Raw genomic sequence first — 22,215 nt, 5'->3', positions numbered from 1 at the left:
AATACTGAGAAATTGACCTTTTTTGATATACTTTATTAATCCCCCGTGGGGAAATTGTTTCTCTGCATTTGACCCATCCTAGTGTTAGGAGCAGTGTGCTGCCATTATGTACGGCGCCCGGGGAGCAGTGTGGGGAACGGTGCCTTGCTCAGGGACACCTCGGTAGCACTTGGTCTTGCCGGGACTTGAACTGGTGACCTTCCAGTTGCCAAGTCCCTATCGACTTCGCCACCACCGCCCCTTAACATCTGTGATTGTCAATGTCTCTCTCTACCTTAACCTGTCAACCTAACTGATTTATCTGTACGACATTTTATTTTATCGTCTCGTCTGTCATTTAGTTGTGTTACCCTTTCAAGGTCCTGTTTTGTTAGAATAGATATGTCATGTCATGTACAACAATGTCATTATTGCTTTAAATTCATATTTTATGTGAATCAGATTTATTTTACCCAGTCTCATATGCTTTATGAGAGAGGGCCATCACGCTACACTGCAAAGGATCTTTTAATAACTTTTTCTGTCAAGATCTTGTTTGGATGCAGTGTGAAATTCCACCCCTAAAAAAAGAAGCAACGTTTGGCTAAATTGACTAATACTTGATGAAGTAAACACCTCCCTTAACTGCACCAGCATACCACACATGTTCACATATTGGCACAGAGATGCATACCAAGGCAACATGCATCTTTAGCAGTAGACTATATCTGTGTTTATTATCACCCTTGGGGTATTACTTCTTCCAGGAATGTGTCTGACAAGGTGATTAACCTGACGTTACGGACAAGCTCAACAAAGTGCATGAACTGTCTCATAAAAGGTTTATTTTATTGGCTTCTCAAACTTTGTTCAGTAGTGTACCCCCTTTGAAACATTTTCTCAGCCAAGTACCCCCTGACCGACCCCGAACATTTTTGATCGAAAAAGCCTATATAAATAATTACAATATAGTGATGTTCCCTCAGTGTGTGATTTATTAACTCCTTCGTGGTATGCATTACAACAAACTAAGGATATTTTCATTTTATGCATGAAAAAAAAATAACATAACACTTTTATAAAACAGATTTTTCCAAGGAGTTTTTTTTTTTTAATTTAAGTAATATGTTATTGTGAAAAACAATGAAATACAATACACAGATTTGACATGTTTATATGAGGACCCCCTTGGTGGTTCTAGGAATGTTTTATATAAAATTGTGTTTTCTATTTAACTTATTTTACTAAGATTATTTTTTTAATTAACCTTTTTTTTTTATCTCACGTACCCCCTGCAATACCCCAACGTACCCCTAGGGGTCCGCGTACCCCCATTTGAGAATCACTGGTCTAGTAAACATACAGAAGATGAAAGTAAAAAACACATTCGTATCAGCTCCTGATTGAGTGGCTATTCGTTTAACAATAGCATTGCTATCTCTTTTTAAATGTAACAAGGAACATCCCTTTTGAACAGAATCTCAGAAAATTAAATCATTTTAATGTATGCTATGGAAAAACAAGGTAAATGCTCAAAAGTAGGAATAATCCATAAATGTCATCTTTGTGTCCTTGATTTGAGTGGAGAAACCATTACGCAGCGTCCACACGGCGGCGTGCGTTGAAGCTTGCCGGTGAGCTTGTCTGAAACTTGACCAACAACCAATCACATGAATCTCCTGCCCCGGACACACAAGCATGCGGTTTGATTGGCTACAGCTTGTACTGGCATATGATTCGATTGGCTGACGCTTCCGTCGAAGCTTCAAAAGTTGAACATTGCTCAACTTTTGAAGCGAGCAACGCTCCCACAATGCAGTTCGGCAAAGCATGACGTCACCCCATTCAAAGTGAATGGGCAGAAGCGTTGAAGCTTCAACGCACGCCGCCGTGTGGACGGGCCGTAATAGGCTATGTAAAGCATACACACGTTTGGAGGGCCTCAGAGTATCTATACTATTTAATTGATTATTCACGATTCAATTATTGATACATCATGGATTATTCTAATTCATTCAGTCAACACTTTTGAAACAAATAAATTGAAAATATTGTATAGTTCAGCCTCTTGGATCATCATATTCAGTTTGTTATTTGAATTATTTGTGTTAAGAAATAATGTATTTAGAATGACAAGGATAGGTTTGAAGATATAATTATACTATGTTTTGCTTTTTGGATGCATCTATGGTTTGTATCCTTCCTTTCACACAATTAAAACACTGTTAGGTTTGAAGTATTGGCAGCACTATAGTTTCCCGTTACATATTTGAGCGATTGGTCACCTCACTTTAATAATGATAGATATTCTGTATTGGCATCCATTTTCATTTAGAATGTCCGATTCCATTTTCTGCCTATAATAAGTATAAACACGTCAGATTGACAGTGTATTGATGAAACAATTGGTTTATTGCATGCATTGATTGTCTGTGTACATCCTGTCCGAGTTACATTGTGATAATTATTTAAAGAGTTACTGTACATTTCAAGGCAAACACTGCCCTATTTTACATTATTGCGAGGATCAAAAATGAACCACATTAGCAGTAATCTTCTATCTTTATACAGCCATCTATTTCATACAAGATAGGCGTTATAAAAAAATGGTTGTGAATTTAGAAAATGAAATGTCACAATGGGGTGATACTGTTGTTACTGCAATTCATTGAAAAGGTTATATTGACTTATATGTACTGTTGTATGTGTAGGAACACAATGGTTTTACCAAGTAAACATTCCGACACTAAGGCTACGCTAAAGCTAGTCTATGACATGACTATGAACACACAGCTTTTGAAAGGTGCAGCTCACGAGAACACACACACAGAAACCTGTGTTGTCTCTTCCCTTCTTTGACAGACTCGACATGTCAATCAAACAGTTTACAGACAAGACAGAATTGAATACGACAAAAAATTGCATAATACTGAATTTGATCCATCCCTTCAAATGTACCTTTTAAAAACAGTGTATACTGTAGACAACATAAAAGGACCACCTTACATCATAATACAATCAATTAAATTACTACAAGTATTAAAGCTTAGTGTAAGGATGCTGTAAAATCTTGAGGAATCAAAATAGAGTGTATTAAATAATAATGATGAGTCCTGCTGCTAAGCAACTATCAAGATGGCGCAGGAAAGTACTGGCTGAGTCAGACAGTGAGTCCAGACTGTGGCATGTGACCTGTCCTGCTCAGCCACCGCTGGGCCAGGAACGTCACTTCCTGTCTTCATTTAGAGGAGTTGATGAACCAGGATTTTTTTCAGACAGCTGGCAACCTGTTTGTTCCCATGGTTATTAAATATTTGAGGATATTGTGGTCTTTGGCCTTGCTATTTATCAGATCTGCTTTTAAATTATGAACCCTACATAACCCTCAGGTCTTCGGTTTTATCTGCTTTATTGTTGCACTGTTGGACGAGCCTGTGACCTAAGATTTTCATTGACATAACTACACTGTAGCTATGTACATATTACAATAAAAGCCTTGAATCTTGAATCTGCTGGCCTTTAAATGATGCCTAGTTAAAACAAAGAACCACGGTGAGGCGTCTTTTTAATATTGCGCCCCACGATTGTGGAACAGCCTCCCAGAAGACCAGCGTTCATACTTTTAAGATACATGGTTGTACAAAGTGCATTGTGTTCAGGAATGTACAAATGTATAAATAGGCTAACTTCATGGCTTGTTACCAAAGAAATGGTATGTCGAGTAGGCTGTGTTTAAAGGTATGGGTTTGTACTTAATCCTATTGTATAGTTGAAGTATTGCTATGTTTGAACATGGCATTTGCATCAGTGATTAGATTAACCCGTTTGTGTTCGAGGTGTATGATAAAAAGTACTTATACATGATATTTTATGTAAATATTGCAATACCACAGTGTAGAAGTGCTTATACTCTTGCATCCAAAGTTTGATTAAAAGAACATGTTGGCATCAAATAAACTTAAAGTCCATAAATTAGTCATAATGGATGATGATAACAATCATATTATACTTTGTTCTAATGTGTAATGTTGTCGCTGCTAAAAGTGTAGATCATTTCCATTTCTTTATATACTGCTGTGTACATTTCCAACGCTGTTCAATGATCACATCATCATCATGAGTTAATTTATATTACGTAATAATCTGAATCTGTAAAATAACTAAAGCTGTCGTGGACAAAAAAGTACGATATTGGCTTTTAAAAATGTATGGAGTAGAGGTAAAAAGTAGCATAACATATTAAATACTCAGGCAAAGTAACATTATACTGAAGTATTTGAATAAATGTACTTTACTACATTCCACCACTGGTTATATATTAAATGAAAAACCCTCTACATTAGCCCTTTCTTAGAGATATCCCATGGTAACAATATATTGTATATTTGTATCTCTACGTTTGTTCAGTGGAAGGACTCCGGGTGATGGTGAATGTCCCTCCTGTCCTGAAATAATTCTCTATTTCCTCAAGCGATCGACCTCGAGTCTCTGGGACACACACGGCGGTGAACAGCAGGCAGAGCACACACACCACGGTGAACCACAGGTAGGGCACAAACAGGCTGTGGTCCTCCACCAGGTGAGAGAAGGCCTGCGTGACTGCGAAGGCCGTCAACCAGCTGACGGCCACACACAGACCTGAAGCCACGCCCCTGGTTACCAGCGGCAACACCTCCGACATTAGCAACCATGTGATCGGGCCCCATCCCAAGGCGTATCCTAGGAGACAACAATAGGACGACAAAGATGATGTCGTTGCACAACAAAAGCCCAGAAAGCCGTTAGGGCTCGGTCACATCAAGCTTTTTTTAAGCTCTTTGTTTTTATTGTATTGAAAAAATGTACTCAACTAATTATTTGTTCCCTCTTTTAGTTGAGATTTTGGACAGTTGAGAGCGTTATATTTGTGTGCTGCCTCAGGAGATCGTTGACAAAGTTCAAGGGTCAACAAACATTCCTATCAAAAGAGCAATTTTGCCCCCTTTGTCACAAAATGAAGTTTGTCTGGAGCCGCAAAACATATTTCATAACACAGCTTAAAACGTATGTATTGTCTTATGCAAAACACTTCTGTCTATACAAAATGTTGTTTGTTGCATTTGTGAACAATCTTGAAAGTCTATTGCTATTGTTTTCTGTTGAACATGAAGTCTTGATTGATATCCGTGTATCTAGGAAATCACACAACCACGCTGAAAAGTTTGAAATGTTTTCTCATTAAGCAAGGTGTGCCAACATAATTGACCAATTTAAGTGAAGAGCACAAACCACATGTGGGTGTTGACGTGTATCAGAAAGCAGTTCATTATTCTTCAAGAACAAACTGTGTGTAACAATGCCCTGAGAGCATGAACGGTCATAACTTGTTTGAACACGACTAAAGGTCATCTTCTAAAAACAGAACGCGCTTCGTTAAATACTTTAACACAAATGTCTTCAGGGTTTTCAAGTTTTCAAATGTAACTTATATTTTATTTTCTGCCTCTACTGTGACATGTCTCCATGCTTTAATGTTCAACGGCTCTTTATTTCTCTCATACTGCCTGTGCTGCAGCACCTCTTTTCACCCTCTGTCTGAAACCAGAGCCCAGTCTGCTCTGATTGGTTAGCTGGCCGGCTCTGTTGTGATTGGTTCAAACCTTAGGGATGTCCCAGCCCTTAGCCAATCACGTACAATGTGTTGGAGCGCTAGTTAATAGAAGCATGAGTGTTACATAGTGATGTCACTCTGTTATGGAAGTAAACAAAGTGTCTAATGGAGGCATTTCAGGCAGGGGGGGGGGGGGGAAGTCCCTCTGGAGGCAACTTTTGGATTTTAGTCTTTGCAGAACATTTACATGCACAAAAACCGATATAACACACTACAGGACAGGGATAACCCTAAAAAGCATAATAAGGCCCCTTTCAGATATTTAAATCAAAAATGAATATTGTCAGAAACCAAAGTTGTGATTAGGTGAAACAAAATGTTTCATCAAAGGAAGATAGCTTTCAACACTCACCAAGAATAAACACCATGGTGCTGATGAGAGGAATGAGGCCTGCTGAAGTTTGCTGGCTGGCGTCCAAAGCGCTTCCAATGGCATCATGGGAGATAGTGAGGTTAAGAGGGGCGGGGCCTGGAGGGCATGGTGTGGTGTGGGAGATAATGGTAAGAGTCAGACTGGACAGGATCATCAACAGGCTCGACATGTACAGCAGGGCTTTGCGTCCCGCCCTGTCCATCAGACTGGCTGCCACGGCAACAGCGAAGAGGCGGAACGCTCCAACAATGGCGGCATCATACCTGACAAACGAGAAAGGTCAGTTTCTATATGATTTGTGATTAAAGATAATTATGTTAATTGAAGTTAGAATCTTCTTCGTAGTTTAGTTTAGCCTTTACCTCGGCTGATCATACATTTAAAGCCAATGCAATGACACTTACATTGGTTCGGTTTATGAAAAGCTAATGTACTTAAGGCAGTTTTTTTGAGTTTGTATCATCATGGTTAAATGCAATTAGATTTAGGGTTAGGAATGGATAGACCCCGGGTGCAAATAACAGTCTTGACTATACTCACCCGGGTACAAATGATATCTAAATAAGAAATGTTATGCTACTAGTAATATTTATGGTTAGGGTAGGCCCAAACTCTGAGTGTATTTCTTTATTTAATCACATGTTCTAAAAGCATTGAAAACAGCAACACTTCCATGAGTCATGACAATTAAATAATAATATAGGAATCCCAATAAATAGGCCTACTGCAGATAAATAGTAGGTGTATATAGATTTTTTTAAATGCCCAACCTGGCAGGCAGGGAGACTTTGCTTTTGGCAAAGATGGGCTCCATGAAGACCAGGATGGGTGTGATGCCCGTCATCTGCTGCAGGAAACGCATCATCACTGAGATGAGGATTGGCCGGTAGTACACGGGTGTGGCCAGCTGCGACCACGTGACTTTAGCCTGTGTGTTGATGCTGTGCTGCATTGGGAGACAGAAAAACAAAGGTGTGTGTCCTTCGAAATTGCTCACAAAAATTGCTCCAATGACAGAGCTGCCATTATTGGAGGATCTCTACACCCAGCATTGTAGGAAGAAGGCCAACAGGATTATTAAAGACCTCCATAGCCATAACCCCAGAAACAAAGTTGTAGTGGCAGCCTTCTAGCAGCGGCTATCGCAGTAACGTCAAAAAACACCTGACAGTTTTACCCCACAGGCTGTAGGACTCTCTGTAAAGTGTCACTTAGTGTCTTTTGCACTATTTAGCGTGGTTTTCTCAGTACCTGTATGACATTGATCTCCACTTGTGTGTCGTAGTGTTCCCCCCTCAGCCACCGGAGAGCCTTCTCCGCCTGCTGCTCCCTCCCCAGTTTAATGAGTCTCCTGGGGGAGCTGGGCATGAACACCAGAAGCACGACCATCAGCAGAGCCGGGACCCCCCCCACCACCGCCAACCACCGCCACCGTAACACCAGACCTGCACATCAAACTCTCAGAATTGAACAGTTCATGAAAACAATGTGAGTATTATGGTATGCGGCCTATTGGTATGTTCCTACCCAAGGCGTAGAGCGCCAGGGCCCCAGTCACAGCGGTGATCTGAGGGCAGGAGCCCATAGCCCCTCTCACTCTTTTATGGGAGATCTCTGAGATGTAAACCTGTCACATAAACACACAAAAGAAACACATATTTACAATAACCCAGAATTAATACAGGTATTAGCACTGAAATTAAATTGTCACAACTGACATATCAAACTCTGATTAAACGGACAAAAAAGAGGACAATTTGCATGGCTATGTTATGAATAAGTTCCTGTAACGATGGTAACCTACAGGTATTGATCCTGCCGTCATCCCCCCGGCAACACCTGTGAGGAAACGGCCCAAAAGGAGCATCCAGAAGTCCGAAGCTCCTCCCATCATCAAGTACCTACATTTAAACAGAAGATCATTTTCAAAGAGGTTCATATTTGTGCTTCTACTGTGACATGGTTACATGCTTTAATGTTCAAAAAGCTGTTAGGGCTGTACAAGGGCGTGGAATCAAATGCACGATGCAGAGACAAACAAAGTATCAAAATAAAGTGTTTTAATGTAGACAGGTCATAACACACTGAATACATAAAGCAACAAAACAAAAACTACTAATACACTAATCTAACTCTATGGACGATAACTCTGTGGACAATGACAAAAGGATCTTACGCTGGAAGGCTTGGAACACACAAGACAATCTGGCAACGAGACAGGGGAAGACGAGAACTATATATACTAGACAGACAACACCAGGTGAAGACAATTAGACAATCACAACCGTGGGAAAACAGACAAGGCAGGAAACGTACTTTAGACACATGAGGGTAGACGAGACTATCAAAAATAAAACAGGAACCTATCTAAACACATAACATGAAACCTAGGGAACAATCTTAGCAGAGCCGTCTACGCACAACAAAAGCACTTTATTTAATTAACCCAGTCTGCTCTGATTGGTTAGTTGGACAGCTCTGTTGTGATTGGTCAAATGCTTAGAGATGCCCTGCCACTTAGCCTACAATGTGTTGGGTAGCAACACATTGTTGGGTAGCAAGCCAATGGAATACAAAAATCAACACAATACAGTTTGATAGATTACATTATAGATTACCGCAGTATCCGCACAAAAACCGCCAGACTCAGGGACAGTTTTATCCCACAGGCCATAAGACTGCTAATCACCTGAGCTTTGTTAAGTGCCCCGATAAACCTTCCTGTTTGTCATCTTACAATATACTAATTTATATAAAATAGTTATCACCGCAATAAACCGTATTTAATTTAATCTTAATTTACATTATTTAATATTCTGTTCTTGTACATATCATATTATGTATATAGACTTTTTGCACTACTTTTTATTTTTGTATTTTATTATATGTTGCATTGTTGGAGGTCAGGTCAGAAGAATTTCATTGCCATTTCTACACTGTAGCTTTGTGCATATGACAATAAAACCTTTGAATCTTTGAGATGGCTGTATTGCAACAGAAACCCACCCAATAGTGGACGGCACTGCTGACGTCATGATACTCAGCTTCCGTCCAATCAGGTCGTTGAGCAGCATGGCCCCCAGACCCCCTGAGGCTGCCCCCAGGGTGTAGATGGAGCCGAACCAGGCGGCCTGCTCCTTACCCATCCTGAGCCGAGGGTCCACATCGGGGGTCTGGAGCTGGGGCAGGACCGGTGACGAGTAAACCAGGGAGTAACCGAAGCTGAAGTTCCCCAAGATGGCCGAGAAGACAGCCAGATACAGTTTGGAGTCATTGATCTGCGGCAGAAGGATTTGGAAGCTGAAACTCAGAGTATAAACTGCATACACATGAGGCACGATCAAAGGGTAGATAGGTTAGGTTGAAGGGGAAGTTTCTTTAAATGTACCCTTCCTTTAAAATTAAATATCAGTGTCGGCAACATACATTTTGTGTCTTGTGGATTGCCATGATTTTTCTTTAGCACACAGAAGGGAAGTGTGTTATTTTCACAGTTTTATTCACCCGCATAAACGCATCGTCTGCATGACGACCAAGCTGATCTCTGGGAAATTGCAACAATTACATAACATTTTACCATTTGATTGCCCTCATCCACGCATTCAGCAGGATAATGGAGATGAAGTTGGTGTGAAATGTGTGTGAAAGTTTATTATTAGTTTTCACTCAGTTGAGCCAAGTTAGTGATTTAGTTGTTTTATTACATGTACATCAAGAATGTGTTATGTCTGTAATTCACCATTCTAGCCTTATTTTACCTCCGATCTTCTCCATAGACCAGTTTCACAAACATTGAGTGTTAAGCTTATATCGTGGCTTATATCAATCTAATAGTCACACACATCAGATAGACGTCTAAGAAGTTGAGTTATTGACCATCTTAGGTAGCTCTTTTCTATGAATTCTAATGTTGCAACCCGAACCAAGTATTTGATGTGGCTTCATATTGTGGCAGGGCACATTACTTTTGCTATATCAGCAGTCTGTGTATTTCCCTTAGACACACAAACAACTGCAACAGGTTACCGAGGTCCCTAAAAACTCTTGCTATTCCCATTACTCACTCTAAAAACATTGTTCAAATAGCACAAATTGTACTTTATATTTGCTATTTTCCTGTTTTCTTGTAGCACTGTAGGTAGGTTTTACTTACTGTTACAATGAAAACTTCAATAAGTCATGAAATGTTGATATTTGTGAACTATTTAACTTACATCAAACGTATTTACGAGCAAAATAAAAATATGCATAATAACTGTACAGATTTGTCTGGAATATCCTTGGTAAACTGCACCCTTTAATTTAGACCTTTATCCCTTAACATGTTACAAAGGATATCTTAAAGCTCCAATACATCAATGTTAGGGTAGCTATATATGCTTTTGATGAGATTTTAAAATCAATAAACTAACAGAATTGTTTCCTACCTTGGATTCAGATGATGTTGATCTTCCTTTCAGCAGTGGAGAGTTTTCAGCCATGTCTGCAGCAGGAGACTGTCACACAGAGGTTATCAAATCCAACGTGTTTGATTTGTGACCTCTGTTTCAGGATCTGTTCGTTCCCCTTTACAAAGAGGATGCAATGTTATAAATAGTCAGACAAAAACATATCAATGTGGAAATCAAGCTTCGAACAAATGTGGTTAAAAATGAAATCAAACAAGTTAAAATGAAGACAATTTTGTCTAAAAACTGAAATATTAAGAGACAGACCTGTGTGTTGTCCAGGGTTTCCACTCAGACTGAATGAATCAGACAGAGGCAAGCTACATGTGGGCATAATGAAAATGAAACTGAAATCTGTGTCAACACTGGACTTCCACAAGTGAAACTCAACTGGAATGAATAGTGTGAATTATTTATCATTTTCATTAAATAACTGAGTAACTGTAGTAATATTTGCAAACTTAAAAAAATATATATAATTTATAAAAATGTGCTTCTTGTATTAACTTTTAATGTTATTTATCAAAAATAATTACTTTCAAAATGACCAAAGACGTACTTTTTTAATCTGTTCAGAATGACTTTGAATTAAGCACTTTATGTTACGGTGTGTGAAGGAAGCAGCACCCAAATGCAGATTAAAGTGAAAATTCCTTTATTTCAAGGCTATAATGAAAACAGAACACTCACCGGAGACTTACTCACAACACAAGACAAACCGACACTGAACACAGGAAGAGACTAAATACAGGGAGGGGTAATCACAAGACGAGACACAGCCGGGCAGGGGAGGAGAAACACAAGGGCCACAGGTGAAAACAATCAGACAACTAGACACACCAGGGAAACTAACGACGGGAGGAAAAACACAGGGAAAAGGACCAGACAATATACCCAGAGGAAAACATGACAGGGAGAACAGCAAAACACCCAAACCAAGACATAGAAAACGTGACATAACACAATAATCGTAACACTTTAGTCCCATTTCATTTACATTTGTGGAATGAACACACTGAATGCTAACTTAAAAATATTGACTATTTCCCGATTCAATATAAAACACACGTGAGTCACATATCACATTAGATAAACTATTGAACTAACTTGATGACGAATGATCTGTCGCCATGGCAACGGTATTTGATGACACCCCATAATACGCTTAGATGTTTTGATGGCTGCATCGTTACCAAACCTATGAAGTTTTGGGCCATTTAGAGCATTTTCACTGAAGTTATGAGAAAACCGTGTTTCATAGCGAGCATTGCCATGGCAACGACATTTGAAGGAATTTCAAAACTGTCACGTAGATGTCTTCACAGCTGGACTGTTAGCACACGTGAAGTTTCAGCACTTTTTGACCATTGTCATAGGAGTTATAGCAATATCGTGTTTTACGGCGAGGGATGCGTTGCCATGGCAACAGCTTTTGAGGAAAACTCACTAATGGCACATAGACATGTTGATGGCTGGACCATTAACTGTCATCTGAAGTCTGGTGGTGTTTTGAACATTTTCATATCAGTTACGACAATATCGTGTTTTTTGGCGAGGGATGCGTCTCCATGGAAACAGCCTATGTTGAGATCTCAGATTTGGCGTAGAGCTGTTGAGGCATGGACCGGTGATATACAAGCGAAGTTTGGGGACGATCAGACCATGTCCATTGGAGTTACAGCGACATCGTGTTTCATGGCGAGGGATGCGTTTCCATGGAAATGGCATATGATGACACCCCATAATTGACATAGAGCTGTTGAGGGCCGGACCATTTACCATTAACTGAAGTCTGCTGCTGTTTTAGACCATTTGCATAGGTATCACGACAACATCGTGTTTTATGGCGAGGGATGCGTTTCCATGGCAACAGCCTATGGTGAGATCTCAGATTTGCCGTAGAGCTGTTGAGGCATGGACTGGTGATATACAAGCGAAGTTTGGAGGACGATCAGACCGTGTCCATTGGAGTTACAGCGACATCTTGTTTTATGGCGAGGGATGCGTTTCCATGGAAACGACATATGATGACACCCCATAATTGACGTAGAGCTGTGTTAACCATTATCTGAAGTCTGCTGCTCTGAGCATGTCAGTTGGAGTTATGACATCATCGTGTTCCATGACACAGGTGTTTATATTTGAGCTAACGACGTGTCCAGAGATCAAAGGTTTCCATGGTGATGTGCAGTAATCAGTGAGAGGAGAGCATTTTCATTGTTCTGAATGAGAGATAAACCTCTTACATGTGAAAGTTTTGTTGAAGAACCGTAACAGATATCGGTGACATTTCAAAGCGTGAAGCATGTCAAGGAACTTGAGCATCTGAAGTGTACTTTTTGTGTACTTTCGGGTTAATAATGTGGCTGCTGTGGTGGGGAAAGATGATGCTGTACATACAATGGGGTTTAATGGAGACATGTTGAACGTTTTTGTCAATTCATGCCCTCAAGAGGCATTTTTTTTAATTTTTCAAGCTACGAGATGTTTTCCCACGTTTCTCGTGAAAAATTATGTCTCAGGAATGTAGGGTTTGGGAATTATGGTACGGAGCGAGATATCGCAAAACTACGGAAGAGGATTAGGGCCACATAAACATTTTTTTTGTGAGGATTTGAAAAAAAAAACTTTTTTTTTTGTTCTGAGAAAAAAGTCAGAATTCTGACTTTAATCTCAGAATTCTGACTTTAATCTCAGAATTCTGACTTTTTTCTCAGAACAAAAAAAAAATATTTTTCTTGGGAGAAAAAAGTCAGAAATACCGGTAACTGTAGAACCAGCTTCACTGCGATTTACACATTGCAGATGGTTGTAAAATGACTTATTATGGTTTCCTCTTGGACCCCTCTGGCGCGCAGAAATTCACTCACGTCCTCCATTGTTGCCTACTGCAATGTGTAAATCGCAGTGAAGCTGGTTCTACAGTTACCGGTATTTCTGAGAAAAAAGTCAGAATTCTGAGATTAAAGTCAGAATTCTGACTTTTTTCTCAGAACAAAAAAATTATAATATTTTTTTCAAATCCTCACAAAAAAATGTTTTATGTGGCCCTAATCCTCTTCCGTACAAAACCTTTTTTTTTTTTTCAAAGATTTTTTTTTTTCTTCTCCATGTCCCCTAGGGGGCTCCGTATTATGGCAGGTTTAACATAAAATATGAAGGCAAAATTAAATCTGTCCTCCACTCTAGCTGTGACATCACGCACTCTAAAATCTGAAGAAGGCCTCTTTACCAAGGTCTGAACAATGTTTAATATCTCTAAAAGTATGAATCAGATTTAAAAGTTGTTTTACACGAATAATGTCAGAAAGATGTGTAACATTTTAAAGTTGGAATGAGGTTTATGAGTGAAAGTATGAAGGAGCAGTTAGCAGTTGAAGTCGCATGAAGATTGTTCAAGTCTGAAGAGTTTCTCCATTGACTTCCATGTTAAAAATGGGATGAATTATGGGATGTATCTCTGGAATTATGAAAGTTATGAATAAGAAAAGTAATAGCCATCGATTCCCGACCGAGCTGAACGTTTTGATGTTTGAACGGAGTTTCTGCGATGTGGAATGTGGGAGAAGAAGAGGTGCAAAATAACCCGGCGGAATAATACAGAATTTCGTGCGTAGCACCTCTTAGCCCCACGGACCCTTCGGCAGGTCCGAAACCACAACATCTGCAAGCTACAGTGTCTGAGGGCTTCTTAAGATTTAATAAACTATGAATGTTTCATATCCATGTAACGGGAAGAAACTCAGCTAACTGATGATTTATTTTTTTTAGCAAAAAAAACCACAAGGCTAACACTGAGCCTCTGAATTAGCCCTGAGCGAAAAAATTCTAACGCCGTTTGCACAGAACTCACAGTATAACACCCTTATTACTTATCGTAACTGCACATCCAACATATCAATTAGCATCGTGAGAATACACAGAATTGATAGGTATCTATATCATCACTCCATGATCAGAACTCGCGACATTAGAAACAAAAACAGACATTACAACATGTGGCATTAGATAGCAAACACGGCAATAGGTCTTACCTCTGTTGTTGTCTGATCAAAAATGGTCTTCAATGGCATTAAAACAATAAAAACGCTGCTGAAGGTTAATCCATAGGTTAATCCAATGTGTCTGTGTCATGTTGAAATGATTTCTGATAATCCATCAGCAATAAACCTATAGATTTTCAGATTTCAGAGCGTAAGTATCGCTTTTGGCAAACTGCGTGCGCATAGCCCCCACTTCTCAATCGTAACGTTGGTGTGTATGTAGAAATTCCCCTTCGATTCTATTGGCTCTAACGGTTCAAAAGAGATGTCAATCATGAAAATCGACCAATGGGTTCCAGAGAAACGGCAAAGACGCCCATTTCCACCCAAATGACCCCAGAGGTGGAGTTATTTTTGCTAAACCTCTCTAAAAAGGTCAAATGTCACTTGTTTTGCATCAATCTTGATACAGGGTACTTATTATATGTTGTACTTTGGATTCCTAAAGCTTTTAGTCTACTAACCCATCATCCAAGGGTCGTTTTCACTATAAGTAAAAAATAATCTTTGGACGGACACTATAATTTACAGTTTTTTACTATGTTCAATCTGAATTTTCTTTAAAATAAAAAAACACCTATATTGATTCTGACTCTTCTACATCCAACTCACAGGTTTATCATTACTTTGAGAAAAAAGATTATTAATTTTCCCCTTTTAGAAGTGTAGTTATGGTCATTTGTTCTTGAAATGTCATTTTCGAGCCTGAGACCTGAAAAACAGGCTTGGGGCTTAACAGGATAACAGATAGTTGGAATGCTGTATCAGCATTCCAACTAAAATATACAATTTAGTTTAAATTAGAACGCATGTGGACTTTTTTGAAGCCCAGTGTGCAGTAAATGAAGCCAAAGTGTTGCAACGTGATCATGTGTAGAAAGCAGAAGGGAGGAATAAACATGATTCCTAGATTGTGTTATTCAATGAGAAAGCAGAAGAATAATAAAGGATCTAGATCCCCCTGCACTGAGTCAGGGGGAAGAGAAAAGTACTGACTTCTTCTCCATCAGCCCACACATCATGAGATTTACTGTTTGGCACTACACAAGTATACAAACATACACACTAATACAAATATACACTTTATCATTACATGACATGTCACTTGTTGGACGCTTTTATCCAAAGCGACTTACACACATTCAGTACTGTGGACAATCCCCACAGGAGCAATTTGGGGTGAAGTGTATCGCCCAGGGACACAGCGACATGCCGACTGCAGTGGGACTCAAACTTGCTATCCTCTGATTCGAAGATCAGTACACTAACCCACTGAGCAGTAACCCACTGAGCCACAGCCTTCCCTTATCAAACAATCAATCGTACAGACATAAAGCATTAACACTCCTGTTGTCCTTCCAAATTATTTATTTTTTGTCAGAAAAAAGGGTTCTTTAATATTATTGAGCTGAAAATTACATAGATGGTTCTTTACCTTCTTTGCAAGAAAAATAATAGTCACTACTTACATTGAATTATGGGCATTTTATCGAAATGTATAGCATCTTCCCGGTTCAATTTTGATTGAATTTCTGATTAAGACTTTGACATTTAGAAGTCTTTGATTAGCCATTTCCTTTGTTTGCTCTGTTCTTAACTATAGTCAAACATATTTAACCTTTTCTCCGTTTAAAAAAAAGTTGAATTAAAGTTACTATAAAAGGTGAAACACAGGGTTGGGTGAAGATTTAGATCCTTAATGGATAACTACACCGGAGCACCAAAATTGGACGGGACAACATAACAAAAGGTTGAAAGACTAAAACGTTATCAATTCAAGATTCAGTTAACAAACTTCCAGTTGGTGTGCTGTTTTTAGGAGTTTATTTTCTTTGTTTTTATCTAAAAGTGAGATAGAGGCCGAGAGAGAAGCAGAGTACCTGTTAAAGCCATCTGCATTTCTTCTGAGGTCCCTGAAGATTTTGTGAAAAATGGAAAAGTGTGTTCCTGTCCCAGTTTGTGGGTGTGCTTTTGTGTATTTTGTGTATCTGTGTGCATGTCTGTATGCAGTGTTTATCAAGACGAGCCCTTTTCAGTTATGTCTTTCTCTCTCTAGTAGCATTTGTTTCCTCACCGTCAGACATCCAGACCCAGGCTTCCTGCTGCATCTATCCCAGCTCCGTTGCACCATGGGCAGCCTGAGGCCCGGACACTGGTCCCTGATCCTGGTCCTCATGCTCCTGCTGCAGATTCAGCCCGTTAAGGTGCAGGGAGTTGATCCTGTGTCGCAGAAACTACGACGACTCAACGAACAGGTCAGCTTAAATGAGACTGTGGGAAAATTCACATTATTTAAGGACTTTTGGCTTAAATTTAATTTCTAATGTTTAAAAGTTCTGAAAGAGATCATATTAAAGCTAAAAAAACTGATTTACTCCCTGTAGGTCAGATATTTTTGCTTATTTATTTACTGAAATAGCAAAAAACTCTTGCAAGCATCATGATTTTTCAGAAGGTAGAAGTCATCACAGGAATGCATTGTATGTTTGTTTTTTCTTCTGGATGTATTTCAGTATTTTTCTGACCTTCAAATTAGTCACCAACAGCTGCAGAAAGATTTGTGAAAACAAATTTCCTCTCTCTTAGTTCCAGCAGTTCCAGGCGCTGACCCAGGCCCGTTTGAACATGTTGGCCCAGAACCAGAACAGAAACTCATCGGGGGGGTTGGAGAGCCAAGTAAAAGCACTGAGCGGAAACTGGCAGCACTTGTCAGAAGACCTGGATCAACTCAAGCGGAGCTCAACGCAGGAGATAGAGGGTCTCAGGTCAGAGCTTGGGAACACTAAGAAAGGGTGCTCTGTAAATATATCTGTAAATCGATTCATCTGTGACAAATCCCTGCTTGTTGTTTTTGGTAAGAAAGGATTTGTGGGGGGCTGAGAAAAGATTGGAAAAGAGGACAGAAAATGACAGAAATGAAATCTTCTTAATAATAAATTAAGTCAAAACATTAGGGCTGGGTCAAGGGAGAATTGTTAGTCTTGAGTGGGAGGGCTTACGTTTTGGCATCTGTTCTTTTGAGAAGTAATGATAAACAGAACAACCTTTACACCAGAGTAGTCTCCCAATGGACAAAAAATACATTTTATTTTTCATTTATCAAGATCTAACCTGTTGATTCATAGCCTAAATGTATTTTTTATTTTGTATTTGAAGTTGGACCAGGTCTGATTGTACCAGATGATGCATTTTTGACAAGTACAATAAAGACAGAATATAACTTCTCATGTTGCTCATCATCCCAGGGAGTGGAGTAGGAAGCAGGAGAAGAAGAGTAAACGTATGGAGGGTCGTCTTGCTTTCATGGAGAGGAGCCTGAGGGAGAACTGCCGCCATGCCCAGAAACAGAAGCCCGATCCTGGTCAGGATATCCCCAACCTCACCCTGGAGCTCCAGAGCCAAGACGAACGGCTCGGTGCCCTTCAGACCCAGCGAGACGAGCTGATCGTTGGGCTGAAAGGGCTGCAGGAATCCCTGAAGAACCAGGCGCTGCGTCTGACCCGACTGGAGGGTCAGGTCTTGCAGAAGAGCGATGGTGGAGCGCTGTGGAGGGTGGAAGAGTCGTTCAACTCCAACATCACATCTCAGGAACACTATGAACCACGCAGGAGATCAAAGACACATAGAGGGAGAGAGAGATTGAGACTGGACTCCGAACCCATAGTAGAAGGTCCCTTTCAATACCCGTCAGTACCAATAAACCGAAGACATTCAAAGGAGTCAAGACCTCAGCAAGAATCTCATCTGCATTACTCGCCCCAACCAGACTCTTACGGTCTCCAGTCCCAGATCCAGGTGCCGGCCCAGAAAAGGCCTTACCCGACCCGGCAGGAGCAGATCCAGTCTGTGCCTTATCTTCATACCCAGGTACGGCAGAGATACCAGCCTAAGTTATATCGCCAGAGACACCCCCAGTTACACAACCCCACTCGGCCCTATTGGACCCAGCTCCTGCCCCATTCTCCAACTTATTCTGAACCTAGCAAAGCCAGGCTGAGTACGACCAGTCCGTGGCCTCCACCGCCTAAAGGTTCAGATGATATCCCTCAGCCCAAATCTGAGTCTCAGGAAGAAACTGACACAAAGGAAGAGTCTTCAGTGATCCATAACTTCCTCCAGCTTCCTGTGAGGCACAAGATCCCTTCACGACCAGTTCCTAAAAAGGATGCAACCAGTAAGTAATATACTTCACGATACTTGAGGTATTTATTTAACAGGTTTCAAAATAATCACAGTATGAACATGTTGCACCTCAGCCAAATCACAACATGTCTTCTCCGGACAAACGACACTGAAACCACAGAAATACAATGGAAGTTAAACAGACATTCCCATTTAAATTAAGAAAGAAGGTGGTCAAATTGGCAGCATGGTTCTGTCCATAAATTACAAAATCTACCTTACATGTTGTATCTAAATTGTTTAATCCTTACAATTTAAATGTTATCTGCCCAATAATTGCCCAGAATGGCATTTAGTCATCCTAACATTCAAATACTTTAGACAGGGTAAGCAGAAACGTACAATTCCAGTGTTAAACACTAGGTTAAAAATGTGAATTGAACCAAAACTCCTTGGTTAGATTTAGGTAAATAATGTGTTTTTCAGTACGTTCATGACTTAAACTATCCGACAAATGTAAGTTAAGTAGTTTAATTACTTACTACCAATAGATGACAACAGCCTACAAAGCCAATTTGCAGGTAGAATAAGGTCATACCACCTCAAATCTGTGTCATCATCTCAATGACAAATAATGACAGCCTTTTATTCATCGTAACATTCGTGACTGTTGGAAAAAAAACGAGGTGTTAAAATAATTTACAAGCCGTAAATGGGTAACCTGTTAAGCCCCGAGCCTGTTTTTCAGGTCTCAGGCTCGAAAATGACATTCCCAGAACAAATGACCATATCTTCCCTTCTAAAAGGGTTAAATTAATAATCTTTTTTCTCAAAGCAAGGTTACACCTGTGAGTTGGATGTAGAAGTGTCAGAATCAATATAGATGTTTTTATTTTAAAGTAAATTCAGATTGAACACAGTAAAAGAATGTAAATTATTGTGTCCATCCAAAAAAATTTTTTTAGCCTACTTATAGTGAAAACCACCCTTGAATGATGGGATGGTAGACTAAAAGCTTTAGGAATCCAAACTACAACATATAATAACACAAGTACCCTGTATCAAGATTGATGCAAAACAAGTGAAATGTGACCTTTTTAGAGAGTTTTAGCACCAAAAAACCCACTTCTGGGGTAATTTGGGTGGATTTGACCTATCTCTGGCCCCCCTTGCTCAATTTTGCTTTCTCTTTCTAACCGTCAGAGCCAATGGAATCGAGGGGAACTCCTACATACTCCTTATTTGGTAATGTGTGTGTGTGTGAGACTGACGCATAGCCAAAACCGGAAGCTGCGATAACTCTGGTGGCTACCATTAGCAGCTAACTTTTACTCTCCGATCTTTACATACAAATTGAATTATGGATTATAAATAAAAAACGTATTCCACAGAAACATTATCAATTTATGGATTAACCGATTCTGCCGCGTTTTTTCTCGTTTTAATGCCATTGAACAAGTCTTTTGATCAGATTGACAGCTAAGGTGAGACGATCTCCCGTAAAAGCTACGTAAAGGTACGTGTTGTGATGTCTGTGTTTGCTTCCCCTGTCGCGAGTTCGGATCACTCCGTGATGATACTAATACCTAAATAATATGTGGAACCTCAGCTTTAATCGGATATATTGTATGTGCAGCTACGATAGGTAATAATCTTTTATCTTGAGTTCTGTGCCAAAGTGCGTTAGCATTTTTCGCTCTGGGGTCATTTAGATGCTTCTTATGAGACTTATGTTTTGTTTTGGTAAAAATGGTTTGTATCGTCAATTAGCTGAGATTATTCCCGTTAATCTGGTATAACACAATAGTTTCTTAAATATTAAGATCCCCTGAGACACAGTGTCGTGAAAAAAAAAAAAAAAAAGTACCCGCCGAGGGGGACCTTGGGGCTTAACAGTTTCAGGGATTTTCCAGAAGCTAGAGGGGTCTGTAGTTTTATTGAATTGTGTTGTATATTGTGTGTATTAGGGGACTCATTTGCGTAGCCTCCACATATCATTTACCAACAAGATATTTCTGATCGCTTGTCTTGTAAGTTTTATTTTTTAGCACTGGTTTTATTATACTGATAGGCTATATCCTGTCTTTCTGCAGTTTGTAACGTGGACTCCCTGCTGCTCTTCCCCTCGGCATCAGCAGACAACTTCGTCACCTTCTTCCGGACTCTTCCCAACCTTCCTGAACTTTCTGTGTGTTTGTGGCTCCGTGTGGAAGCCTCACATGTTGGCACACTGCTCTCTTACGCCACAGACGACAACGACAACCAGTTAGTTCTGTATGGACGTAACTCCTCTGCCTCTTCTGCATCCATCTCTGCTTCTTCCTCCCCCTCCCTGGACTTCATCATTGGAGACCCAGTGTATCGTCGTCTCCCCGCGTCGTCACTGATGGACGCTCGCTGGCACCACCTTTGCGTCGTGTGGTCGTCCATCCAGGGGCGTTTCTGGCACTACGTTGACCGGCGCCTCACCTCCTCAGGCTCTCACTTCAGAAAGGGCTGGGAGATACATGGGGGAGGGTCTGTGGTGCTGGGGCAGGAGCAGGACGTTGTGGGAGGAGGGTTTGACTCTGCGGAGGGTTTTGCCGGTCAGATAGCAGGGTTCAGGATGTGGAACCGGGTGCTGAGTGCTTCAGAGGTTGAAGGGGTGGCAGAAGGAAGAGGTTTGCCCAGAGGGGTGGTGCTCGGCATGGAGGACATAAAGGAGGTGCATGGGGAGGTGCAGCAGGTGGCATGTGAATGTTTAGAGCACTGTGTGTGATAAAGTTACAGAGGAGAATTCATATAGAGAGTTTCTTTCCAAAACATTATTTCGGTAGGGAATGCTTTCATTGCTGGCCTTTTAACTGGCCATGCAAACGCTTTATCTCCCTACTCCTTTTTTGGCTAAAATCCTAAAGATCACTAGAGGGAGTTTCTTTCTCACACCCTCTGAGATGCCTTTGTTTATTTCAGTGACATATTGACATCACTCCTTAACACTTGCGTTTTTATAAAGACCTTTTTGAACATTAAAGCATGTAAACATGTCTCAAAAGAGGCACAAAATACAAATATGAACCTGAAAATGAGCGTGATAGGGCCCCTTTAATATATGTTGGATGTATATCAAGCAGTATGTTGTTGCTGGACTTAAAGATAGATCAACCAAAAAACTGGGACTGTTCCGACTGATATGCAACATTATTAAGTGTTAAACACTACCAAGGATCTTAGAATAAGTACGAGTGTTCTCGTACATTTGATATTAATTTTCATCACTTCCATGACAAAAATATTGGATTGTAGTCAGGTAAGACTGTTTCAACTGTGCAGGGTTTTTGAAAGTGTTGCCATTTAATCATTGCAAATGCCTTGTTAACATTAAACCGTAGAATCAAAGTTGAAATGTAATAACATGTGCTATTTTGACTCAGGATGCATTATTCATAAAACTAAAATCCTGCAGTAGCAACCTTTAAAACACTCCAAAAACACTTTATGTTTTGTCAAAAATCAAATATAAGGGATGAGTTTAATTCTTCAAAAAGTAGATAAAGGTTTTACAGCACCACTGCTGTAATTTATTCTTGAGGAGCACTTTATGTTCACTTTTTTTTAACT

General features: G+C 40.0%; 2 protein-coding genes across 3 annotated transcripts; one reads left to right on the top strand and one right to left on the bottom strand.

Moving 5' to 3' along the window:
- Window positions 1–2,361: 2,361 nt before the first annotated feature.
- On the bottom strand, window positions 2,362–10,827 carry slc2a6 (solute carrier family 2 member 6). 2 transcript variants are annotated; one of them, XM_034200614.1, is made up of 9 exons: window positions 10,718–10,827; window positions 10,430–10,568; window positions 9,009–9,280; window positions 7,807–7,903; window positions 7,530–7,629; window positions 7,254–7,447; window positions 6,773–6,948; window positions 5,982–6,265; window positions 2,362–4,698 (listed from the first exon to the last, which is right to left on the bottom strand). In XM_034200614.1, the coding sequence occupies exons 2-9, from the start codon at window positions 10,481–10,483 to the stop codon at window positions 4,373–4,375; spliced, it is 1,503 nt and encodes a 500-aa protein (XP_034056505.1). In that variant the 5' UTR covers window positions 10,484–10,568; window positions 10,718–10,827; the 3' UTR covers window positions 2,362–4,372. The 2 variants fall into 2 exon arrangements, with proteins under 2 accessions (XP_034056505.1, XP_034056506.1); XM_034200615.1 differs by having other exon boundaries at window positions 10,430–10,556; window positions 10,718–10,773.
- LOC117535951 (pentraxin-4) lies at window positions 9,291–21,373 on the top strand. Its single transcript, XM_034200631.1, has 5 exons — window positions 9,291–9,314; window positions 16,574–16,748; window positions 17,080–17,258; window positions 17,739–18,667; window positions 20,709–21,373. The coding sequence occupies exons 2-5, from the start codon at window positions 16,623–16,625 to the stop codon at window positions 21,371–21,373; spliced, it is 1,899 nt and encodes a 632-aa protein (XP_034056522.1). The 5' UTR covers window positions 9,291–9,314; window positions 16,574–16,622.
- Window positions 21,374–22,215: the final 842 nt, after the last annotated feature.

This window comes from Gymnodraco acuticeps, unplaced genomic scaffold (assembly GCF_902827175.1).
Source record: "Gymnodraco acuticeps unplaced genomic scaffold, fGymAcu1.1, whole genome shotgun sequence".
Classification (NCBI taxonomy): Eukaryota; Metazoa; Chordata; class Actinopteri; order Perciformes; family Bathydraconidae; genus Gymnodraco; species Gymnodraco acuticeps.
The sequence above is the reverse complement of the archived record's forward strand: the minus strand, read 5'-3'. Positions and strand labels throughout refer to the sequence as shown.

Coding starts and splice junctions, on each gene's coding strand:
- slc2a6 (XM_034200614.1), bottom strand. CDS start 10,483: ATGGCTGAAAACTCTCCACTGCTGAAAGGAAGATCAACATCATCTGAA. Junction 9,281..10,429: donor CAACATCATCTGAATCCAAG/GTAGGAAACAAT, acceptor CTTCTGCCGCAG/ATCAATGACTCCAAACTGTA. Junction 6,949..7,253: donor TGGAGATCAATGTCATACAG/GTACTGAGAAAA, acceptor CTCCCAATGCAG/CACAGCATCAACACACAGGC.
- LOC117535951 (XM_034200631.1), top strand. CDS start 16,623: ATGGGCAGCCTGAGGCCCGGACACTGGTCCCTGATCCTGGTCCTCATG. Junction 16,749..17,079: donor TACGACGACTCAACGAACAG/GTCAGCTTAAAT, acceptor CCTCTCTCTTAG/TTCCAGCAGTTCCAGGCGCT. Junction 18,668..20,708: donor TCCTAAAAAGGATGCAACCA/GTAAGTAATATA, acceptor GTCTTTCTGCAG/TTTGTAACGTGGACTCCCTG.